This window comes from Clarias gariepinus, chromosome 16, assembly GCF_024256425.1.
Source record: "Clarias gariepinus isolate MV-2021 ecotype Netherlands chromosome 16, CGAR_prim_01v2, whole genome shotgun sequence".
Taxonomy (NCBI): Eukaryota; Metazoa; Chordata; class Actinopteri; order Siluriformes; family Clariidae; genus Clarias; species Clarias gariepinus.
In genome coordinates this window covers 4,842,641-4,866,100 of record NC_071115.1, presented here as the reverse complement: position 1 = coordinate 4,866,100, position 23,460 = coordinate 4,842,641, and the positions used below count along the sequence as shown (strand labels likewise).

Sequence of the window (23,460 nt, the reverse complement as noted above, 5' to 3'; positions counted from 1 at the left end):
GCCCTGACAGGCTGAAAAGCGACAGGATTCCTGTCATTACACTGTTCGTACTTCTAATTACAGCTTGTTCCAGTGAATTCAACCTGCTAGAATTCCTGTGAATTTTGTCTGAGCCGGTTTTCTTCACTGTAGCATTTAGCACGGATTTGCCACAAACATGTGAAAGCACAATAAGAGGAGACCTGCATACCGTCTTGACACAGGTTTAACAGGTTACTGTAATCTCCTCCATCAGAGGTGCTGCAACCAGAAGAAGAAGGTAAAGCTGCAAATAAAAGAAGTATGGTTATGTTTGCAGGACATGCATTGTTCATAAGTCAGAAAACTAGACGATGGTTTTAACTCGACAGCAAATGCATGTTTATCAGACAGCAAACTAGACAAGAGTTTACAAGACTTTTGCTGAGCTGTCAGCTGTTTCTAAATAATTAAACCATCTAAGTGATGCTCCGTATGATACGTTCACCTGAACAATGCTTACTTTTATTATGTCATAAACCTATTTAAATATTTCACATGAATACTCAGCAGTAGGGCTGTCATTAACTGTATTTGTCTTCTTTATACTATAAATATTTAATATGTTTCTACAATGAGGCTATACAGGTTGTGCAATAACGAGCACAGAAAATAGACCCGCCAAATATGGACCATTGTCTAGAACAAACGTATTATTGCCTTGAGTGTTTGTGCAAATAATTTACTATGATCTGACTATTTTAAGAAGGATAAAAATTTGGTGCCTTGGTGTATTGTGTACTTTTATAAATAAAGGCGTAAAACATTTACCAACATTTACGGAAGACTTTAAGCCAAGACTTAGACGCAGTAAAACATTTGAATGGTGCAAATGTTTTAAAGAATGCTGTATGTCCATGAATGAATGAGGATCCTTGCCAAGGTGGCTCAGAGCCCACTGCAGTCGTTCCCATGAACGTTCAGCGAGTGGAACTCCTGATCCTTGAAAATCAAGGAAGAGACACATCTGTCTGTGGAAACTGTACACAGAATTATTTACCAACACCACTTACACATGCAGGAACTTGGCTGGGAGTTATTTCCACATCCCCATACAGTCCCTACTTCGCTCCGAGACTTTTCCACATGTTTGGCCATTAAAGGAGTTCCTGGGAGGCCAGCGTTTTAGACATGAAGCAGACAGTCTGATCGTGGCTCTGGCGTATTTTTCGCAAATTTTCTTCCTAATTTAGTCTTATACTATTCCCAGGGGTCTCCCACATTTAATCTACTACTACTCAGTCAGGTAGCGTCTGAAGACTTTTACGTGTTTCATTGAACCACGTGACGGCAGCGCATCTTTTCGAACTGCTTGCTCACGCACTATTGGGGGCTGCATAACACACTTGGCTGACAGCTCTATCTGCTCCTTTTGCCTGCATGAGCTCACACACGCCCATAATTGGCTGTAGAGCCGTGATTAATGTGAGAGTGCTAAGTGCCTCGCATCCCATCCTGCTGAGAGAGCTTGACCAATCAGCTCTCTCCAGACCCCCATCTGCAGAAGGCCACAGTATCACTCGGGAATTGAGCTAGCGATGTCTGGATGATAGGGCGTGCACTTTATCACTTTGCCACTCGGGGGCCAAAAACATGAACATTATAACCTAGATTTTGAATTCCCCTTGTGCCACAAGGGCAGCTCTGGCCCATCAGGGCATGACTCTGCAGGACCTCTGGGCATGTGCTGTGGTATCTGGCACCAGGACATTGGTGGCGTGTCCTTAGGTGCTGTGGTTTTTGGGGTGCTGCCTCTGTGGATCAGACTTGTTTGACCAGGACATCCCATGGGTGCTTGATCAGATTGAGATCTGTGGAGATGGGAGGCTGGGTGGCTGGCCTTGGGCTCTTTGTAGGTTGCGGTGTACTGATTTTTGTGGTGCCTTTCTGTTATGGACAGCATTTACCTTTTTTCTATAATTTTTTGTTGAATTGGCTTTTTTTTATAAAATTGGACCTCACAGGCTGGCCGTTGATTTCAGCAGGCATGGTTAATGGCATTGATGCCATTGATCCTGCCACCAGTTTATTGGGATATAATTAATATTGTTGGTGATGTGTTAATGTTATGTGGCGTTGATGTTATGACTGGTCATTTTATTGTTTGTTTGTTTTCTGGGGTATAATTTTATTGCATTGTGTAATTTTTATGTGTTTGTTCTTCTGCAGTATGAACTTCGGTGCATTGTGTAATTTTATGTGTTTGCTTTCTGAAGTATGATTTTCACTGCACTGTTTAATTGTACTCAGGTTTTCTCTTGTTATAAATAAATTTCAATGCGTTGCATATTTTGTTTTCTGGAATATGATTCCACTACAAATCATAATTTAAAGAGGTTTTGTTTGCTTTCTTTTTTTGCATTCTACGTTTTCTTCCTGGAGTATGAGTCACTCAAATCTTTATGCTTGGCCAATTTTTTCTGCTTCAAACACATCAACTTCACTTGCTGCCTAAAATATCCCCCTCTCCTCCAGCCGCAATTGTAAGGAGATGCTACTGTGAGACAGGACAAATTGTCCTGCAGTGGTCGGGACATACCAAAGGTGACATGGGGAGAAGACTGGCCCATGTAGTTCGATCCAATAGAGTCAGAACACACAGGTCATTACTGTCTTGGTGGCAAAAGGGGGAACCTACTCAATATTAGGCAGGTCATAATGTTTATGGCTGATCAATGTACGTCAATGTGTTAATGGCTGATCCATCCTTCCATCTACGAACCTCTATGCTAACCACATAGATAGATAGATAGATAGATAGATAGATAGATAGATAGTTAGATAGATAGATAGATAGATAGATATTATTTTATGTAAATAACTTTTTCCCCTGAAGGGCATGAGTTTCATTGCATTACATGCATTAACTGTGTTAAACTTTTTTTGTGTCATACCTTTTATTGTCCAGTTCCACCTGTGCACAGGACACATTCATGCAAAAGTGTGCACGGACCCCACCCACTCCACTACACCGTGGGGCCCGCCCTCTGAAAGGGGCGTTTCCCTAGGCATTGAAAAACAGCCCCAGTTGCAGGTGTGTGTGTGTGTGTGCAGACAGCTGCAGGTGTTGGCTGAAACAGAACAGCTGCGTATGACAGTGTTGGAGAGAGTTTCTACCTGGCCAAGGCATCCATCCGTCAGCCTGTGAAGAGAAAAGAAACCTCACGCAAAACACATAAGAGCGGGATTTACACACGCAAGTGTTTGGGAAAGCTGTCAAAATGTTTAAGAAGAAGACTGCGAAGAGTACCCTGTCTCCTTCAACCACCTCGTCCTCGAAAAAGTGAGTCCACTTTATCATTGCATGACTTCAGTATTCTATTTTTGTTATTATTCTTATTCTTTAAAGCACGCTTGTTTTAAGTCTCGTGCACATTTCAGATCGTGTATTGTGCCTCGCGCGTATCTGTTTGTTTTTGGCTCGTGCGCACTTTTCTTCACCGCTTTAAATTAACTCCGTGCGCGAGAGCGAATATTTAAAAATTTAAAATAACGGCTTTTTTATTATGTAACCGTTTGTTAACCGTCATTACCAGAAAAATGCCTGGCATTTAGCTTAGCTAAGTGCAATATATATGTAAATGTATGTGTATGTACACATACATTTAGTTTTGATAGTAATACACTGTAGTACCTTTATTTATGGCCAGTGTATAAGACTATGCACATCAGAAAAAAAAATATTTAAAAATAATGTTTCTGAGGTGGTTGAAATCTTAAGGTTAATCTTAATTTGTAAAGTTTTTAGTATACATACATACTAAAGGGTACAAGACATGTCCCCTTGACACTACCTACCTTATAAACTGCAGGGATGTACCTGTGAATATGCACCCTAATATGTACTTTAAAGTTTTAAAGGGATCACACGTCTAATTGTGTACCCTAAACATATTAAGATACCTAGTAAAGGTACAAAAGATGTGCCCTTGGTGGAACCTCAGTAACTATAAAGCGAAGTACAGATTGGTATGTTTGATTTTTGAGAATGTACCTGGGAAGGTAAAGGGTGTGTACCTTTAATTGAAGCTTTAAAGATATAGAAGTACATTCTAAGGTGTAATTATATACATTAAAAAGTATTAAGGTATATATACTAAAGTTAGAAAACAAGTTTGTTTGATGATAGCTCCAAATGAACTATGATGCAAAGTATTGTTTGGTATAGTTATTTGTAAGAATGTACCTGAAAAGGTGCTTTGGTGTAACTTTAATTATAACATAAAAGGGATGTTAGTGTCTTTTAGGGTCAAATATGTACCCTATGAAGATGTATAAAGATATCTTATGACAATATAAAAAATAGTACCTTTTTATTGATAAAAGAGAACACAGTTTAGAACGTGGAAAGGTGTATCATTTAATTAAAACTTTCAAGGTATACCAGTCATTTAAAGGTTCAGTTACGTATGTTACAGGTATAAAGATGGTTTTAAACAAGTTTTAAACATGAAATCCCTTTATAACACCCAACTACAATGAAAAATTCTGATTGGAACATTTCCTAAGAATGTATCTGGGATGTTGCACCATTACTGGATGTTTTAAAGCAATATCAGTAGCCTTCAAGATATATTTAACATATTTTATATGTACTCTAAAGATATACCTACTAACTAAAAAGAAAGATATACCCTAGGTTATGACAGCTAACGACAAAGCTGAATAGAGTAAGGAACATTTATTTTTGAGAACGTGCCTAGGAGCACCTGTGACCACACCCACAATAAGGCTTTTAAATAGAGCTACGCTCACATTATAAATACTTGTAGGATTTTTCTGTGTCTACTACATATGTTGGTTGTTAAATGCCGTATTTGTTTCAGATGAAGGATATTGGTTTCATTTACAGTATATTACATAATTGTGATCATCTGTGCTAGTCTTACATGGAAACGCAACCATGTGTAAATCTTTAAGAAATATTTTAGTACAATAGACAGTGGAGGTTTGTATGCCTTTAGAACCTGGGTGTATATGTTAATCCAACTTAAGGCAGGTGCGCTAATAGGAGGTGTAAGATACACCTGTGCCTCAGTTCACTTGACAGTGTCTTGGATCGCATGGCATTTCTAGGCGTGTGGATGTTTGACACGAATGCCATTTCAATGCATGAATGTTTACCTGGGTGGGAGGTGGAGTGGAATCCGAACAATGTCCTCACTCCCAGCCCTTCCCATCGCACCTTTAACTGAGTTGTTCTTCTTGCTTAAGACCTCGAGATGCTTCTTTGTTTCTTAAATGGCCTGATTTTCTAGTTCTCAAGCTGGAAGGTCTGAAAGACTTACATTTCAAGTTCAAACAAGCAGACTAGATAGAAGTTTCACCCTGAGCATTAGCGCTGCTTTTTGCATTCATGCAAAGTGCAATGGCTTTTTATTAACTCTTGCTGGTATATTAAACACGTTTGGGTTCAATAACAGCGAAGTTATGAATTAGAAACTGCTCTCGTATTTAGACTGAATGTGGGACCTGAGTTGTGTTGTTAAAGCCAATGTCAGAGACTCCTGTATGGTGTTCCAACCCACATGTGAATCAGATCAAATGAACATTGGACCTAATTTCCCGTATGAAACACACAATGAATGAGTCATAGGCAGCCGCAAAACTACAACCCATAATGCTCTCTGCATGCCAAGCCTCCACAGAGTTCTCTGGCGAGTTTTTAATGACGTACCAACAGGGATGTGGCTTGGAATTTTTTATTTTTTTGTTGTTGTTGTTGAAATTATTGAATTTGAAACAGATGTCAGAAAAAGAAGAACATTTCACATGCATAGCTTTCTGTCTAGGTCATCGGTGAAAGTCGCACCCGATGTTGTGCAGTAGAGGAAAGCCTCACACGTACAGTATGAAATCTGTGATTAAGGTTAATGTGGGTAATGTGGTTATAATCTGTAGTACAGAATAGAGGCGTAGAAATTGCAGGACTAATCTTTAAGTAATTCTTTTCTAACCTAAATGTTTGTATTCCTTTAGTTAGTATGTTATGATGTATAGGTTTTATTAGCACAATTTTTATTATGCTAGGATTGTTTGTTTGAGCAGACCGCAGCATCTGAAGTAGTTCAAAGTTAACAGCCTTGCTCAAGAGCTCACTGGCAATGAGCAACGCTGTGCCTTGAACCCTTACCCTGCTCACCAAAAATCGCAGAAACCTGAGACACCACTGTGTGTTTATCCAAGTAACATGTGGTGTGGCAACAAATGACTGTGACCTCTCCCACTGATACCGCACCAACTCCCTGAGTATCTGTACAACAGTAACAGCCTATAGAATGACAGAGTGCAGACAAGTCAATCCCCGTGCTGGATCCCTTATAACACTGAATTACGTAACTATCTCAGAACGATTAAAACTCCTGACATCATATTAACAGATGAGCGAGAAAAGTGCGCAGCCTGACTTCTTATGTAGTCATGTTGAATATCTTGTCAGTCATCACCTAAGAAAAAAATTAAAGTTATGAAAACATTCTGCCTGGAGCACAGCTCTCTCTGAAACGCAGCGCTTGCAGATATGCACATGGGAAGAGGGAGACTTTGCAAGTCAAAATAATTACAGGTTATCCTGTCCATAAAACCTTTTTCACACTGCTTAGTGGGAACATCCAGACCTCCTGTACACACTGATAAGTTCTTTCATCAATTCTGTCATCATGTTTTTTTTGCATTTATAGAAATTCAGCCATATACTGTACAGTAGGTTTAGTTTCTCTCAGCTTCATTTGGTCTGTGAGCATTAAACCCGTCAAGCCTGTTTGGGTAGGAAACACTCACATTACTCTGTTGCGATCTCACTTTCTCCCGTTGCTTTAAAGCCCAAAGCTCATGGAAAAAAAAGGCGTATCTGCAGGTACTAAAGAACTAAAAGTCAAACCTTCAAATCATGCCCTAGAGAGTCTAGAGATAAATTTGGTATCAGAATCATTTTCCTCAAGTTATGTCATGCCCGGCTGTGCAAAATAGCAATTTATTACACATTTGTTTAGTTACTACTTCTTTAGTGTAACACACTCCATTACCTGTGCTGTGCAAAAAAAAAGGTGTGGCAGTTTACTTTAACAGCTGGTCACATTGCCATTGTTTTTTTGATTCCGTTTCCTTTGAATTCGGAAAAGAGTGTTGGTGCACGCAGCACCAACAAGCAGGTGTGGACTCGTTTTAGCTGACAAGTGAGAAGACAGCAAGCATCGTCTTCCTGTGTTAGCTGTTCACTAAGGTCATATAGAGAGATTTCACTTGCTAGTTTAAGCTGTGTTCGTAGGATAAAATTCTTTGTCTCTTTCTGCGTACTACAGGCTCGATCTGACCACTCTGATCGAGAAGCTGCAGAGGAATGCCGACAAGGTGGAAAAGAACATCTTGGAGACTGAGCAGAATCTCAACAAGGTGATGCTTGTTCCATGACAACTATACATCTAGAACATACCTATTGGTAATAATACATAATCCTGAAAGGAGGGTGCTGTTCTCACAGGTTAGCACTGTTGCCTTTCACTGGCAGTCTGGGATTCGAACGGAATGTTTTCCCCAGCTTTGTGGGTTTCCTCCAGGTTTCCCCTTACTGTTTAAAGACATGCAGTGTACGCTGATTGGTGATTCCAAATTGCCCATAGTGTTTGATTGGGTGTGTGTGATTAGGTGTGTTAATGTTTCATCACCCTGTCCAAGGTGTCCCTGGGATAGGCTCCCATACCTCACCTCTTGCCCCCACCCACAACCCAGAAAACAGGAAAATCAGCATGGAAAATAAATGAATATTCCTAGAATTCGTAATTAAAAAGTTAATAAACCTTTTTAAAAGATTAAAAGAAAATATCTGATCAGAATTGTACCCTTGAAATGGCCCAAATATGTTTTTTGCATTCTCTTAATCCATTTAAAGTGCAAAATCTGTACAAAATGTAGAATTTGTCTGAGAGTCTTTCATCTCATGAAGAGCAGCAGGAACAAAACCACTACGCTGACATTTCTCTCAAGGTTTTATTTATTGTCAACAACATTAGTATGATCACTTGAATCAGCTGTGATCTAACCACATGACTTCCTCGATGACTTTTTTACTATCAGGATGTCCTTAAGATCAACGAGGGCAAGCAGCCGCTATATCAGGACTCCACCAACAGAACAATTGAGAACTCGCTGCTCATGCTAAACGGTCTGGACGAAGACGCAGCCGAAGCCAAGCGCCTGCAGCACCCGCAGGCTGAGATGATCGAGCAAGAGTGAGTACACATCACAGGCGCTTTACGTTACAGTGGAGTTTTAAGATTCTGACCGATTCTGTTTTCTTAATCTATCTGTCAGTAGACGCCAACACACTAACATCCATGTGAATATAGAACCGAGCCTTGATTACAGCTTAAATGAGCATTTAAAGAGAATTAATTGATCTTGTAACTTAAGTTCAAATTCATATCACACCGATAGTTACATCATGACCAGCCTGTCTTACTTTGTACCTTATATATATAATGATTTCAGTTATAACATATGTATCCGGATTAGAAACTGAAGCTGGTATTCTGTATCTATATCTGATAAAAAAATCAATCAAGTGGAGGTCGGAAGGCGTCTCCTGCTCACACTTGGTCCTTGCTAAAGTTTCCCATCAACACCCTTGTCTGACGGCATTGCCTTTGAAGCATTTTATCTTTGAATCAGTTTTCTAGTTTGAATGGGATCTGGATCAATACACTGTGCAAACAAAACACTTTTGATTTCTTTTTTTCTTTCATTCAGTATGAAGCAGCTGCGTGAGCGTGTGAAGAAGCTGCGGACCGATCACAACCATATTTACCACCTGACACGATCCGAAGGGGTTCCCAGCGTCAACTGGGGCAAGATCATCGACGAGAAAACGGTGAGTAAGCAAGACTATATCCTTTAGTCTTTCTCTCCATCTCTATTTCCACCTTTTGTTTTGGAATTCATTTACCTAGAAAATCCAGCTATTAATCTGAATGTGTGTGTGTGGGTGTGTGTTTATGCAGGCAAATCTTAACAACAAAGGATTTGGACAAGACCTGCCCACTATTGAGAATGAAGTAGAAGAGCACAATATCTTTCACAGCGAAGTGGAGGCCTTGGCTCCTTACATCGGTCAGGGAGACAAGGTGAATTAGTTGCATCGCTAATTTCCTGACTTCTCACACTATAATTATTATTAGCGTATTCTCATAATCATGTGGTTGAGTCGTGTCCCAAAGCTTCTGCTTCGTCTTTTAAAACCGAATTATTACACTGCTATAAACGTGCCTGATTGTTAATATATAAATAGTTTCCTAGAACACAGGTTTGAAACCATAGAGGGCAGCATATGACTCATTGACACTCCTGTTTGTGTTGCAGGACTACGTTGATGGCCTGCAGCTGAAATACAACAAACTTATGGTAAACCTCTGCTTTTATTTTCCTTTTCTCCCTTTTTTTAATTGAAGTCCGTGTAGAGAAGTCCCCTGTCTCCCCTCAGATGTCATAAAACTGATCACTCAGGATTTGAATAGGGAGATGATCTTTATTTGAGTGTGCATTTTTACTTTAATCAACTCAAAGATCCTTCTAACCTCCATGTTAAACCCCCAGATGACTGTCCATTTATATACTTTTTTTTTTTGTCATTCACATCCAGGCAAACTCTACAGCTCGTCAGAAGAACCTGCTGAGTCTGAGAGACTACATGCAGCGCTGCACCAACGAGCTCTACTGGCTGGACCAGCAGGCTGATGAACGCATCATGTACGACTGGAGCGACGCCAACCTCGACTACCCTGCTCGTAAAAGGCAGTACGAGGTAACAGCACTACCCAAATCAAATAAAACATCTCAGAACAGGATGTTCACGTCTACTGTGCTCAGTACTGGATGTAAAGGTCTGATATTTTACCGTGAGCTACCACAAAGTGTGTACGTGTGCCGGTGCTCCAGCTAAAATACCTCAAACTCTTTACATTATACTCCTCCTCCTAATGCACAATGAGCTGCTGTTGAGCCACGCCCCTCCAGAGACAAAAAAAACGCTGAGCAGCAAGCCGAGGGAGGGAATCTTCTTATATAAGGTCACAATATGGGGAACATGTTAATTGGCCTGTTTAAACCCCAGCTAATATTATTATAGAAATATAGGAGAAAAAGCACGAAATGTTTCTTCTTCAGACTTTTTTTTGGTTGTGCACACACACTGGAGACCCAACTGAATAATATGCATTATAGATTACCTTTTAAAGATTGAGCAGAAATGACTTAGTATTATAATATCTACCTTTCATTATAGAAAATTATATCGTATAAAAGAGACAGTTTGTCACTGGAGGATGAACTGAAGGATGAACTTAGCATCTTATATTTTTTTTTTTTTATAAAATGTCATATCTGTGCTAAAAGCCCCTGTCCCATTTCTTCAGCAATAAATCTTACCCCATTGTTCACCAACACTTTTTCCACCTTATTTCACTTCTGTAGAACTTCATCAGTAAGTGCCTGGAATCCAAGGAGGGGACGGTCACTAAGCTGAGCGATGACGGGGAGAAACTCATCGCTCAGGGACACCCAGGAAAGAACGTCATCGAGGTACGGTCAGGTTGCAATATGACGGTATAATAAAGATAACGCCGTCAATTTTTGCTGCAGTGTTTAATATATTGTATGTTCTGAGATATTAACTATTATATTATAATTATTGCAATATCACTCTCATGTTTTGTGCTTTTCTATAGAATAACAGTTATAAACTGTTATATATGTGGAGCTTAAGATTTACATTTTAGATTGCATCTTTTAAAGGTCCTATATTTTAATATTTCTTTACTTGTGTGTGTCAATGGTCCAGCTGAATTGCCCTGCAGATAATGCATTTTTCATACCGGAAACCTTAATATAGTATTACAGACACAACAACGAGTGGTAGAAATGGCTAAATTATGCTAACTTCAAGAAATATTATAGTTATATATGTGATTATTGTGATAATGAAGATATAGTGACTTAAAATGTGGTCTACCAAACGGTTGAGTAGAATGTTAAAGGGTTAAAATGGGCTGTTCTTATAAGAACTCACATAAGGGAGAAAAATTGAATTGGCTTGTTATAACCCTGGCCAATATAAAATGAAAAAATTAACAAAACCTGATTTTTTATTTTTCTTTGGTCATGTGATTTGTCTCCAGGCGCATATGGATGCTGTTCATGCCGACTGGAAGGAATATCTCAACCTGCTCATCTGTGAGGAGAATCACCTGAAGCACATGGACGAGTACCACAAGGTAAAGGAAAGGCTAAATGAATAGTGCATCCGCCATAAAAGACAAAAAACAAGTCTTGCTGTTAAAGACGGTTTGACAATAAAAAGTCAGAACTATAATGGATTTTTTGTCTTTTTGTCATGTGCAGTTTCAGAAGGAAGCCAGAGACACTCAGGACCTGCTGAAACGCCTGGATACCGAAATCAACCAGAAGTACAACCCTGACTTTAAAGACCAGTACCAGTTGGAAGGCTTGCTCACGGACATGAATGTAAATACAGTTATTACTACATTGTTATTTATTATTTTATTTATCATTTTACTTGTTTTACATAGAATGCTCTTGTGGACAAGCAAACAGGTGTAGAGTCTGAAAAGAAGGTTGTGGGTTGTGCTATTTGTCCAGGACCAAGCGAAGGCCATGGATCACTTTGATGATCGCGTGAAAACCCTTCAGAACCGAAGCCTTCAGGTTCTGCCCTTGAAGTACCGCAGGGAGGCGCCACAAAAACTCGTTCCCGTCGAGGCGCTGTGTGACTTCGACACAGAGGAGGTATTAAACACTCATCCTCCTTTATCCCTTGCTAATCCCTCTTTTATTGGAAAATTTTCCTGGAAGAAGATATTCACGCAAACAAAATATATAACGCAAAGTGCTCTCAGAGTGGAGCTGTTTCGTTGTAATACATTTAAATCCTTAAAAAAAGTGAAGGCTTCCAGGTTAAGCAGCGAGACAGCAAGTAAAATCTCACAAGGTTTTAGCGAAATGTATCAGGACTGGTATTAAGACTGGATATTATCCCTTGGACAAACAGGGGCAGGTTCAGCGAGGAGCACGCTACACACTGCTCAGGAACAACGGGCCCAAATGGGATGTCAAAGACTCGGCCGGACGCACCATGGCAGCCCCCGGAGTGTGTTTCTTCATCCCGCCTACTGACCCGGATTCAGTCGCCATCGCTGAGAAGTGAGTACTCTCTGTTACTGTCAGTGGACATATCATATACAGTGTCATATTTACAGTACAAGAATGATGTGGTGTAAAAAAACAAACATGAAAGGAATGCAAATCCAGAACTAAAATGTACACAGCGTTCACATGTTTGCTTTTTTTTACAAGGCTAATGGACCCTAGGAAGTAACGTGAAGTAAGTCTCTGGATCAGCAGAAAGATTGACAGAGAATGAGACAGGGTTACAATATCATGCAAATAGAGAACTCCATTGAAATCATAATCAGAAGCAAAAACCAGGAATGATGAATCACTCTCTGCACTTTGAATGAAACCACAGTGAGGGGGGGGGGCGGGGGGGCGGGGTGAACAGGTATTGGTACACGGAAGCAAAAGAGGGTAAACATCAAGCAGGTTGAGTGAGAGGGAGGTAATGTCCGGACTGGATTAGATTGTGAATTTAATTTTTTTCCCTAAAAGATAAAAAAAATTTGCAGCACATGGGCAAAACAGTTAGCACTGTAGCCTCATACCTTCAGGGTTATGGGTTTGATTCGCGACTTCAAGATGTTCTCCCCGTGCTTGGTGGGTTTCCTCTCACAAACCAAAGACATGCAGTTTAGGCTAACTGCCGTTTCCGCATTGCCTGTAGTGTGTGAATGTATGAAGGAATGTGATTGTGCCCTGCAATGGATTGGCACCCTGGCCACCTACTGTCCCGAGTCCCCTGGGATAGTCTCCAGATCTCCAGGATTCCTGTACAGTATAAGCGACTACAGTGGTACCTGGGCATACGAGTCTTTAAGCTGAAATTTCGTATTGTGAAATCATTTTCCCATAGGAAATAATGTCAATGCAGATAATCAGTTCCAGCCACCCAAAAATATTACCAATATTACCAATTTCCTAGAATTTCACTAGAATTATATTTTTACATATAAAAACAATCAAAAGATTTAGAAAAGACACGTAAAATTAAGGAAATCATGAAATAAATAGTCATTAAATCTTATTTAAGCCTAATTTATGATTCCTCTTGGCACCGACTGCTTTAAAAACCAAACTGAAAGCAGCTCCGTTTTCTTCTTGCTACCGTCCTCGCTAACATTTCTTCAGACCCATGGTGCCGTGTCTTCACTAAATGTTACACAAAATGCAAAAAAAACCACACAAAACAATCTGTAAACTCACTTCGCTTGGTTTTCCATTGACGCGAACATGTTTTGAATGGCCCCCGGACGCACAGGCCGGTGCTTCCTTCAGCTCGGTGCGTTCGCTCATATGCTGGAGACAAATTTCTTGCAAAATTTCAGTTCTTAAGGTAAAACTTCTTAAGTTCGTAGGTGGAGGTACGACTGTATAGAGAATGAGTAAGTGAGAGAGAATGAGGTTTATAATACATACTTACATTTGGCTTTGTAAATGATTATATATTATCTAATAATACTAGGAAATATCTTTAAATACAATTAGAAATTAGACATATATAATGAACAACAGGGAGACTCCATAATTAATATGTAATCCCGGAACCTTTAATCACGAAGCTAGCTTGCCATGACTTCTGGCTAATTAGCCAAATCTCTATGAGTTAGCATTGTGGGATAATATTTTTTCTTTTGTCCTGATACAGTCTCGTAAGCCAGCAGAAGGCCAACAAACAGAAGCTGGCGAACAGCAAAACAGCGCTGCAGGCCCGCCTGGCTGACCTCAAGAAGGACAACACGGGTGGTGGACAAGGTGTGCATCAGGGATTCATTCAAATACAGCATACTGATACTTAAACACTATCACTGTCACTGCCACAACATTAAAACAGGCTGCTGATGTGTGTTTCCTTCTGAGTATGCAAGCAACAGGATTAGACGTTCAGGAAAAAATTCAATTCAATTTTATCTGTAATTAGCATTGTTGCAAAGCAGCTTTACAGAAACAGAAAATGATGGATATGTGTTAATAAATAGTAAGTAAAAGGAAAAAATATAACGTATAACTTTTAGCTTGTCCCTGATGAGCCAACCAAGGGCGAAGGTGGCAAGCAGAAACCCTCTGAGATGGCAGTAGGAAGAAACTTTAGAGAAACCTTCAGACTCCACAGGCAACCCATCCCTTATTCGAGTGATAACGGATAGTGTGAACATAAATCAATCAATGTCAATTGGGAATGTTTTCTTTGAGACGGCACTAGTTATAATAGAGTCGATTATTGTATTATAGAATTCAGTTCCAGTAATTAAAAAAAACAACAGCCTGTTTATAAACGGTGGCAAGTCGAAACACAACCTAACAGACTTTGATGCCTGTGGTTTGTGAATATTTTCGTTGTTTCCTCAAGTAGGGAAATTATTTGGAATTCACAATGACAGCAGCTTCACCAGCTCTTTGTGATTCATTAATTTAAGTGTCAGGTTAATGTTACTGGTTTGTGTTAACGTTACTAATGTATTCTGCATTCGACTGATTATATATTATCAGACATTGCCTAGTTTTTGCTTCCTGCACGGCAAAAAATCATATCTTAGCAAGTTAAAGGTTCTTAAATCTACCCAAACCTAGCTATAATTTCTTGAAATAGGTTCTTAAAAACCCAGATATTGGATTATTAAGTTTGTTTCTAGTCAAATGTTCATAAAAATGATATGCAAAAATTTGTTTCTATTGGCAGAAAATTTTGCTCCTTTTAAAAAGTAAACTAAAACTAGCAAAACTAGCAAAATTATCGGCATCAAGAAGATTTTTTTTTGTGAAATTTGATTAGTAATAAACTTAATAATCTTCTATTTAATTGTTGTAATCTTATTTTAAGAAGGTGTAGATAAATGTAACTATATTCAAGATATTTTCAGTTGCTAAGATAATTTTTTGTAAAAAAAAATCTTCGATTCTGAAACGCAGTTTATTCTTAGTTTAAAGGATTGTGTAGTGTCTCACAGCAAAAACAGAAAAAGCAATACAGTTACAGTAAGTCCCCAACATACAAACAAGTTCCATTCCGAGAGCTTGTTCGTAAGTCCAATTTGTTCCTAAGTTTAACAAAAATTGTCTGTGTACTAGGATACTAGCACAATTGGCTATACACAGTATATCACAGTACAGTGTTCTAAAAATCATGGTTGAACGATTCATGAGCAATGTCTGTAATTTTTTCACCTCGCTCAATTCTCTCGATTATTTTCACTTTTGTTTTCACCTTTGTTAGCCCTCAGAGCCAAGTGAGCAAAATTAACCGTGCTCTCTTTTGCCTAAGTGATGGATTACTCTTTCCCGTGAACCACTAGCCAATTAAGGCTGTTTGTGAGCTTATGTATGCGGAAAGTGCAAATAGAGCTTTTCTCCAATGTGCTGCTCATGTGACTTAAGGAGGCACAAGTCCATCCGTCACCCTGTCCAGTTAGTTACTGTCGTATGATGGGTCATGAAAGATGGGTCATGCAAAAATTTAATAACTCAATAATCCATTTATTTGGTAAATTAAAGTTTATTTTTTTGCATATAAGAAGACATTTGTTTGTAATAAACGCCTCTTACAGTCTCCTGTCTGATGATCCCAGACTTTTAATTTCATTCAAGTGGTTCTAACTTCTAACATGGAGGTTACAAAGCTTTTTTTTCCACCTGTATGACAGATAAGCAGGAGCTGCAGTGTCGCCAGCTGATGGCCGGACTGGATAAAGTGGTGAACGACCTAGATAAGCAGGAGAAAGCCATTTATTCCCAAGTGCGCCCCCCTCTGGAGCAGAGCCGTCCCGTACAGGACAGCGCCGATAGGCAGCAGAACCTGAGGGTAAGATATGAGACATTTCTCTTTCACTTTCTCTATCTCTCTCTCCTTTCAGCACTTTGAATGTGTTACTAACCATTAATATCATAAAGGTCTAAAAAAATAAACATTCTTACTGACAATAAAAAATGCACAGTAGGACAAAGTCCCAGCTTTTATACATTTACTTGTGTAAGGAAATGTGAATAAAACTAAAAATAAATCTTACAAAAAAACAAAATTAAAAATGAACTGACATGGCACGCTGAAAAGTCGCCCACTCTAAATTCTCTGCGATTTTTTTATTTTTAGGACATTTCCTCCATCGTGCGTAAGATCGAGCCGGAGAAGACGTCCAAAATCCGCGAGGCTGAGACTTTCCTCAAATCCACCCCCAAGTGTGCCAGCGCTCCACAGCTCTCCGCCAAGGTCGACACGACTTTCAACAAATACAGCAAGGTTGAGCAGCTGCTCAAGTGTACAGATGATAAGTATGTGTCTGTTTTTTTTTTGTTTGTTTTTGCATACGCTTATGAGAATCTTGTAACTCTGGCAACTCTGAAATGATAAATAAAATGCTTTCTTATTTATTTCCATAGACTTCAGAACTCCAACAAGCTGGAGCGTTCAATACAGGACTGCAAAAGCCTGCTCACGCCCTACGAGACCAGGCTGGCCAGAGAGGAAGTCGCTCCCTCTGACCCAGCCTCCCTGGATAAGGCTCTGCGTGAACTAAATGTAAGACGGTCCTTACACTTACACACATCTCTTCTAGCAACATTTACAGTACTGTGCATGCACACATTATTTCTTGATATGAAATTAAATAAAATGACGTAGATTGCGATAAAGGAACACATTATGTTTTAATGCGACAGGCTGCGAAGCGCCCAAAGAAAATTAAAAAATTGGTTATGTAACAACATCCACACTATGAAATTTCCTGATTTACAAAGACACATCTTATGGCATATTTGGTCCGACATAGGACATGAGCTCGGAGCTGAGGGCGAAGAAATCCATCGTGCCAGACATGGAGAGTAATCTGAGGACCTCGAAACTCAGCTGTGATAACATGGTGAACAGAGTGCAGGAGCACTGCCCTGACATCGACCGGCAGGAAGCCGAAGTTCAGAAACTGTCCAAGCGCTACGACAACATCCTCAGGCAGCTCGACACCAGGTATCTTTCACCGTCATGTCGCAGTTGAAAATTATCTGTATGGAACATAAAAAGAGTAATTAACCTTATATAACACTCATATTCACCACTTTTTTACTAGTGGTGTAACAGACCAATTTATTATTATTTAGTAATTTTCCCTGCACAATGTTTGCACAGTCAATACTGTATATTTCTATAAATACCATATGATTGTATCACTCTTAACACATGTACATACAAACCCATACCATCATTTACCACTTGTATTATTTATTGTAAATAGGCCACTTGTGCACTTCCAGTTAGACGCTAACTTTAATTCTTTGTAGGTGTACTTTGCACTATGACAGTAAAGTTGAGTCTAATCTAATCAAATCTTATCTAATCTAATCACCAGATTGATATGAACCCCAACGTTATCGCAATCTTAACCAACATATCGCGAAATACAGGCTTATAGTTGCGCCTTATATTTGCAGAAAACTTGTTTGTTTGTTTTTTGTTTGTTTGTTGCACATGCACAAATTATATTTTCGCTTGCTTTAACTTTTCCCTGCGCACGCATAAATCGTATTTCCATTCGCTCAAACTTTTCCTCTCTTGCAGGTTCTTTGCTTCTCGGGGTTGCCGTTGATGATACTGCAAATTAATTATATTTGGACATGCTTTGTTTAGTCTAAGATAATATAAAAAGAAGACCAATTAATTACTATTATTTTACATTAGTGAGGAGAAGAAATGAACAGAATTAGAGTAAGAAAATAATTAGAATTAGTGTTGAATATTTTAGCTTTTATTTAAACATTAGGTGTATTGTTTTAATTAATTGTAAATGATTTCTAAATACGGAGGATAAATATACTACCCGTGTGTAGACCTGTTCCTCACGTGTTTACCAAGTAAGCTTGGTCTACTATACTCTTTTTAAAAATGCTTTTGTTTTTTCAGAACACAGAGTCTGCAGAGAGCTAAAAATTCCTACAACAATTACCGTAATGATTATGAAAACCTGAACAGCTGGCTCTCCCGTGTGCCGAACTACGAGCCTCACGAGACCGACACGGTCCAACAGGTGGACGGGAAACTGAAAAACCAAAGAGTAAGTCAGCTTTACCGCTTTCATGTCACTACTATTGTATAAATGTAGGCTTGTGTGTGCAAATGAACACAATTTCATAGATATTTATTTTTTGTTTTTTTTCTAGAATCTGCTCTCTGACCTCGCAAGGAAGGAATCAGACCTAAACAACGTCTCGAGAAACGCACAGCTTTACCAACAAGCAATCAAGGTCTGAAGCGATCCCACAATATCACACAGAGTTATTTTTCATAGTTTAACCAAGCTAGGGTGAAACAGTGGCGTAGTGGTTAGCACTGTGACCTTACACTTCCAGGGTTGAAGGTTCGAGTCGTGCCTTGAGTCTGTGTGTGTGGACTTTCCACAGGGGACTCCGGTTTTCTCTCAACGTCCAAAGACATGCAGATTAGGCTAATTGGCATTTTCAAATTGCCCGTAGTGTGTGAGTCTCATGGAAGAGGCTCCAGGTTTTCTGCGACCCTCTAGAGGATAAGAACTATAGAGACTGAGATGAGATGAGATGAGATGAGTTTAACCAAGCTAATCTGGTAAACCCTCAACATGCTCCTCTTTGTGTGTTCTCTTGTTCAGGATTATGAAAACGAAGCTGAAAGGTTCAGGTCCATTCTCGACCTTGAAGACGGCCTGGTGTCTCAAACGTACAAGAGAAGCCGTCTGGAATCTCCTGCACTGAAAGTCAAGGGAGAGGTAAACTACTACGATAAATTACTACTGCACAGTACATTCTTTTTTTTCCTCTTGATGATGTACAGAATGAGACCCAGAACAATAGACATGCACTGATGAAGTCTTACACCTGCATTTTAGGTTAAATAAAAATGGGCATGTTTGATTGGCTGAAGAAGTAAAAAGTAGGCATTGAGAATTGAGAAAGGTGTGACTAGTCTCATCTTCTTTCTCAAAGTCTAGTTTCTAGCACATGACTTATTTACTGCACATGTCGCAAGTAACACTAGCGCGGTTTCTGAGAGTTTTTGGTGGAAACCATATCTAATAGGGAAGGGAATCAGCAGGTATCACTCGATACAATATTATTACGATACCTAGATGTTGATTTGATCTGTATTGCGATTTTATAAGGATTGTGATTTATGAAAAATAGCACTTTTTTTGTTACAGTTCTAAATCAAATTTTGTACATTAAAGAAGAACTGCAATGTTTTACCACCTCCAATGCAAATAGATATGATTTAAAAATATATTTTTTAAATGAAGTCAGTGTGCCGATACAGGAATTACTACACAAAAGAATCACGATACAACACTGAATCGTTTTTTCCCCCTCATCGCTAATATATAATGATATTATTTATGTCATTGTCATCTTAAACCTTCATTTTGTCTTGTTTTTTTAAACCAATATTTAAACAGGAAGCGGCTATTGAGGCCAAATTCACTGAGGTCAATGCTGTGAACAAACAACGTTTACAGAACCTTGAGTTTGCACAAAGTCTTCTCAATCAGGTACGGTATACAGGCCACCAAGAACACTTTAGTCCAGTAAACAGATCTGTTTTTTTATATTATTTTAATATCTTTCATATCTGGCGTGTTAACAATGATTTTTTTAAATGTACTGTTTAACAGCAATCAGAGATGCAAGTCATCCAGCACAACGTTCAGTCTGTGAGATCGTCTGCTCCAGGAGATGAGTCCTGGAGAGTTAAGAATCAGCTGGAGGAAGAGATCCTGAGAAGACAGCAGCTTGAGAAGGAAATCAAAACGATTCAGACCGACATCTACGTGCTGGAAGGACAAAGGCCACAAGACACGATTGTCAAGAAAGAGCTGATCAAGAAGGTTCCTGATCCTCAGTTGGACGAAGAAATGAGTAAAGTCCAGCAGAGGCTGTCTGATGAACGCAGGACCACCCGCATCCTTGAAGGCGAACTGGATACTCTACGCGTGAAGATACGGGGCATTGAGACAGAAATGAAGGAAGGCGCTCAGCAATACACGGTAAAAGAGGTACTGCGCATCGAAAGGGACCGGGGTCAGGAGGAGGAAGTACGAAAGCTAAGAGAAGAGCTGGAGGAGCTCAAGAGACAAAAGCTAGTCAAGGACAACGATGTCATCCAGATCCAGAAGCAGATCACGATCCTGTCTGCTGAGAAGAATAAGGAGCAGGAAGTCATCAAGCAAGAAGAAGTTATAAAGGTGCAAAATGATCCTCAGCTCGAGACTGAGTACAGGTTGCTCATCGAAAGAAAGCAGAAAGAAATCGACAACCGAAAACAGCTGGAGGACGAGCTCCGATTCCTGCAAGAAAAGCTCAAGCGTCTGGAGAAGGAAAAGGCCATGGCTGAGGAGAAGGTCTCCATCAGAGAGGTACTCAAAGTTGAAAAAGATATCGCTTTGGAGAGAGAGGTTGATGGCCTGAGACGGCAGCTCGAGGAGGAAAAGTCAAAGCGCATGTCTATTCAGAGAGAAAGAACAGACATCCAAAGGAAAATTACAAGCCTTGAGGAGGAAAAGTCCAAGGTCATCATTCAGGAAAAAATGCGTGAGATCGTCAGGCCCGATCCCAAGGCAGAAGCAGAGGTGGCTAATCTCAGACTTGAACTTGTAGAAGCGCAAAGAAGATCCAGAGACGTGGAGCTCCAGCTGAAGTCCACTCAGGATGAACTATTGGTGCTAAGAAGCAGAGGCCCACAAGTCGAAATCAAAGAAATCATCAAGGAGGTTATCAAGTACAAGATCGATCCAGAAACTGAAAGAGAGCTGGAGAAACTGCGAAATGAAATCGTGGACAAGACGCGTCTGACGGAGAAATTTGAAATTGAGATAACCCAACTGAGGGATGAGATTCAGAGATGGAGAGAAACCAAACCCCAGGTGCAGACCAAAGAGGTGGTTAATGAGGTCCTTCAGTATAGAGAGGACCCTCAAACCAAAGAAGAAATTGAGACCCTCAAGAAGAGGCTGGCCGAGGAGCAGAGGAAGCGCTTGGATCTAGAAAGAGAGCGTACTACCATTGAAGAAAGGATCAGAGTCAAGAAGATCGACTTATCACAGGTCAGGGAGAAGGTTGTGCAGCAAGAAGTGGTAAAGATGGAAGAAGACCCATTGCTGAAGTCTGAATGTGTGACCTTCACTCAGAACATCAACAATGAGTTGAAACAGAGGGAGCTGCTGAAAGACGAGTTGTCCAGGCTGCAGCGTCAGAAGGCTGATCTGGACCTCCAGCTGGAGGAGCTTGAACGTGAGCGCAGATCCAGACGGGAAGCCGAGCTTGAAATTCAGAGACTGAGAGTCCGGCTTAACGAGCTCGAGATCAGGGACAAAGAAAACAGGGAGAAGGTCACAGTCAAACAAAAGGTCGTTCTACAGCAAGACCCACAGCAAGAGAAAGAGCATTCTATCCTGCGCCTTCAGGTTGAGGAAGAGAGACATAAGCGTGTGCTTTTGGAGAAAGAGTACAATGCTCTCTTGCAACAGCAGCTAACTCTGGAGAGAATGGAGGTCCGGGAGAAAGTGGTTCGCACTGAAAAGGTCCAGGTCGAGAAAGATCCAGAAGCCGAGCTTGAGATCGAGAGGCTGAAGAGAAGTCTCGAAGAAGAAACGCGACGCCGACAAGAGCTGGACATTGAGCTCAGCTCCTTTACCACAAGGCTGACTGAAATGGAGTTTACACACACAAAGTCATCCAAGGAGCTTGACTACATCCGCGACGAGAGCAGCAGGCTTCAACAGGAGAACCAGCGCCTGCAGAACGAGATCAGAAAACTCCAGGCTGAAATCCATATCACGTCGAAGGAAACCAGGCAAATCACAGAGTCCGCACCTATGGACAACAGCAGGAACCTGGAAATACGGCTAGAGGCGTTGCAGAAAGAACTTTTAGACCTGAGACGCATCACAACCGAGAAAGATGAAGAAATCGAAAGGCTACAAAAGAGTCTGTCCGCTGTGAGGGTAAAGAGAGAGCAAAGGGAAAGCCACCTCCGACGCTCTATCGTCGTCATCGACCCGGACACAGGCAAAGAGATGAGGCCTGAGGAAGCATTCAAGCTGGGGCTGATCGACTGGAAGATGTTCGTCAACCTCCAGAGTCAGGAATGCGACTGGGAAGAGATCACTGTCAAGGGGCCAAACGGAGAGTCGTCTGTTCTTCACGACAGGAAATCGGGTATAAAGTTCTCCATCGACGACGCCCTGAAGTCCGGAAACATCACCAAACGCCAGCTGCAGCAGTACCAGAACAAAGAAATCACCATTCAAGAGTTCGGTATCCTCGTTTCTGGAAAGAGCATCTAACAGCATAAGAAATCTGTCTGCTTCACGTTTTGTCTCTTTATTTACTGTAATAATAAGCTGTCGGTTCTGTTTTTCTGATTAAGCACAAGTTCAGCTTTTTTCCAAAGCTTTCAGAAATGGGCACTATATATATTTATTTACATCTACTCGGGCTAATGGGGAGAATATTACCCAACACTTCTTCTTCTTCTTCTTAAAGAGTCGATATATTCTCGTACAGCAGGGTGAAAGTTATCTGATACATACCAGAAATATTTTTGCTGATATTGAAGATGAATTATCACGCTAACTAATGATCTGTTTCCAAAACCTGAGTGTCTGATGTTTCTAAATAAAAAGCTATGTGTGGGAAACTGAGCTAATGTGTCTGGTGTTCTTTCTTGATTTCATTTGCATTTGGTCATTCTAATAGCCTGATCATGATTTATTATTTACAGTATATTCCAACAGCACTGATGTTCTCAAAGAAGGTCATGAAACCCAAGAAACAATGTAATACAGGAAGTCGTGTATGCATTTACACCTTCTTATTTACAGCTTCTCAGAAACATACAACAATAAATCATGTTGTTACTTGTGTCGTAACATACAATTACATTCAATAATGTTGAATATAGGAAATACTGTTTCTACTGTAATTATGTAAGCCTTTAGGGATTTTAATAAAATTTAACCAATATGCATCAGATGTAATGCATACATCTGATGTATTTCTTTTATATGTGTGTATTTTCAAAATATGTTCAATAAAAAAATACTAATTAGAAAAGGAATAACAAATAAGTCAAAATATATTCATGATAAATGGAAGTAAATATTTATACAGCAAATGTATATTGATGTTATTTAAAATGTTAATAATTTATTTGAAAAAAATATTTTAAACAATTCATCGACTGAATAAACTTAATGTAGCAATTCTTTTAAATGGCCTAAATATATTTTTATATTTAAATTATATTTACAT

At 39.8% G+C, this 23,460-nt stretch overlaps 1 protein-coding gene across 1 annotated transcript; it reads left to right on the top strand.

Annotated features, from left to right (window-relative positions):
• Positions 1-3,058: 3,058 nt before the first annotated feature.
• ppl (periplakin) lies at positions 3,059-23,110 on the top strand. Its single transcript, XM_053514574.1, has 22 exons — positions 3,059-3,301; positions 7,320-7,410; positions 8,092-8,246; positions 8,764-8,884; positions 9,015-9,137; positions 9,373-9,414; positions 9,653-9,814; positions 10,483-10,590; positions 11,187-11,282; positions 11,410-11,532; positions 11,668-11,814; positions 12,077-12,228; positions 13,847-13,953; positions 15,840-15,997; positions 16,286-16,464; positions 16,573-16,711; positions 16,962-17,155; positions 18,086-18,236; positions 18,343-18,426; positions 18,807-18,923; positions 19,608-19,700; positions 19,824-23,110. The coding sequence occupies exons 1-22, from the start codon at positions 3,240-3,242 to the stop codon at positions 22,491-22,493; spliced, it is 5,274 nt and encodes a 1,757-aa protein (XP_053370549.1). The 5' UTR covers positions 3,059-3,239; the 3' UTR covers positions 22,494-23,110.
• The last annotated feature ends 350 nt before the right edge of the window (positions 23,111-23,460 follow it).

Excerpts from the sequence above, each read along its gene's own strand:
- ppl (XM_053514574.1), top strand. The coding sequence starts at position 3,240 with ATGTTTAAGAAGAAGACTGCGAAGAGTACCCTGTCTCCTTCAACCACC. Across the intron at positions 8,885-9,014 it reads AGATCATCGACGAGAAAACG|GCAAATCTTAACAACAAAGG; the intron begins GTGAGTAAGCAA and ends GTGTTTATGCAG. Across the intron at positions 12,229-13,846 it reads TCAGTCGCCATCGCTGAGAA|TCTCGTAAGCCAGCAGAAGG; the intron begins GTGAGTACTCTC and ends GTCCTGATACAG.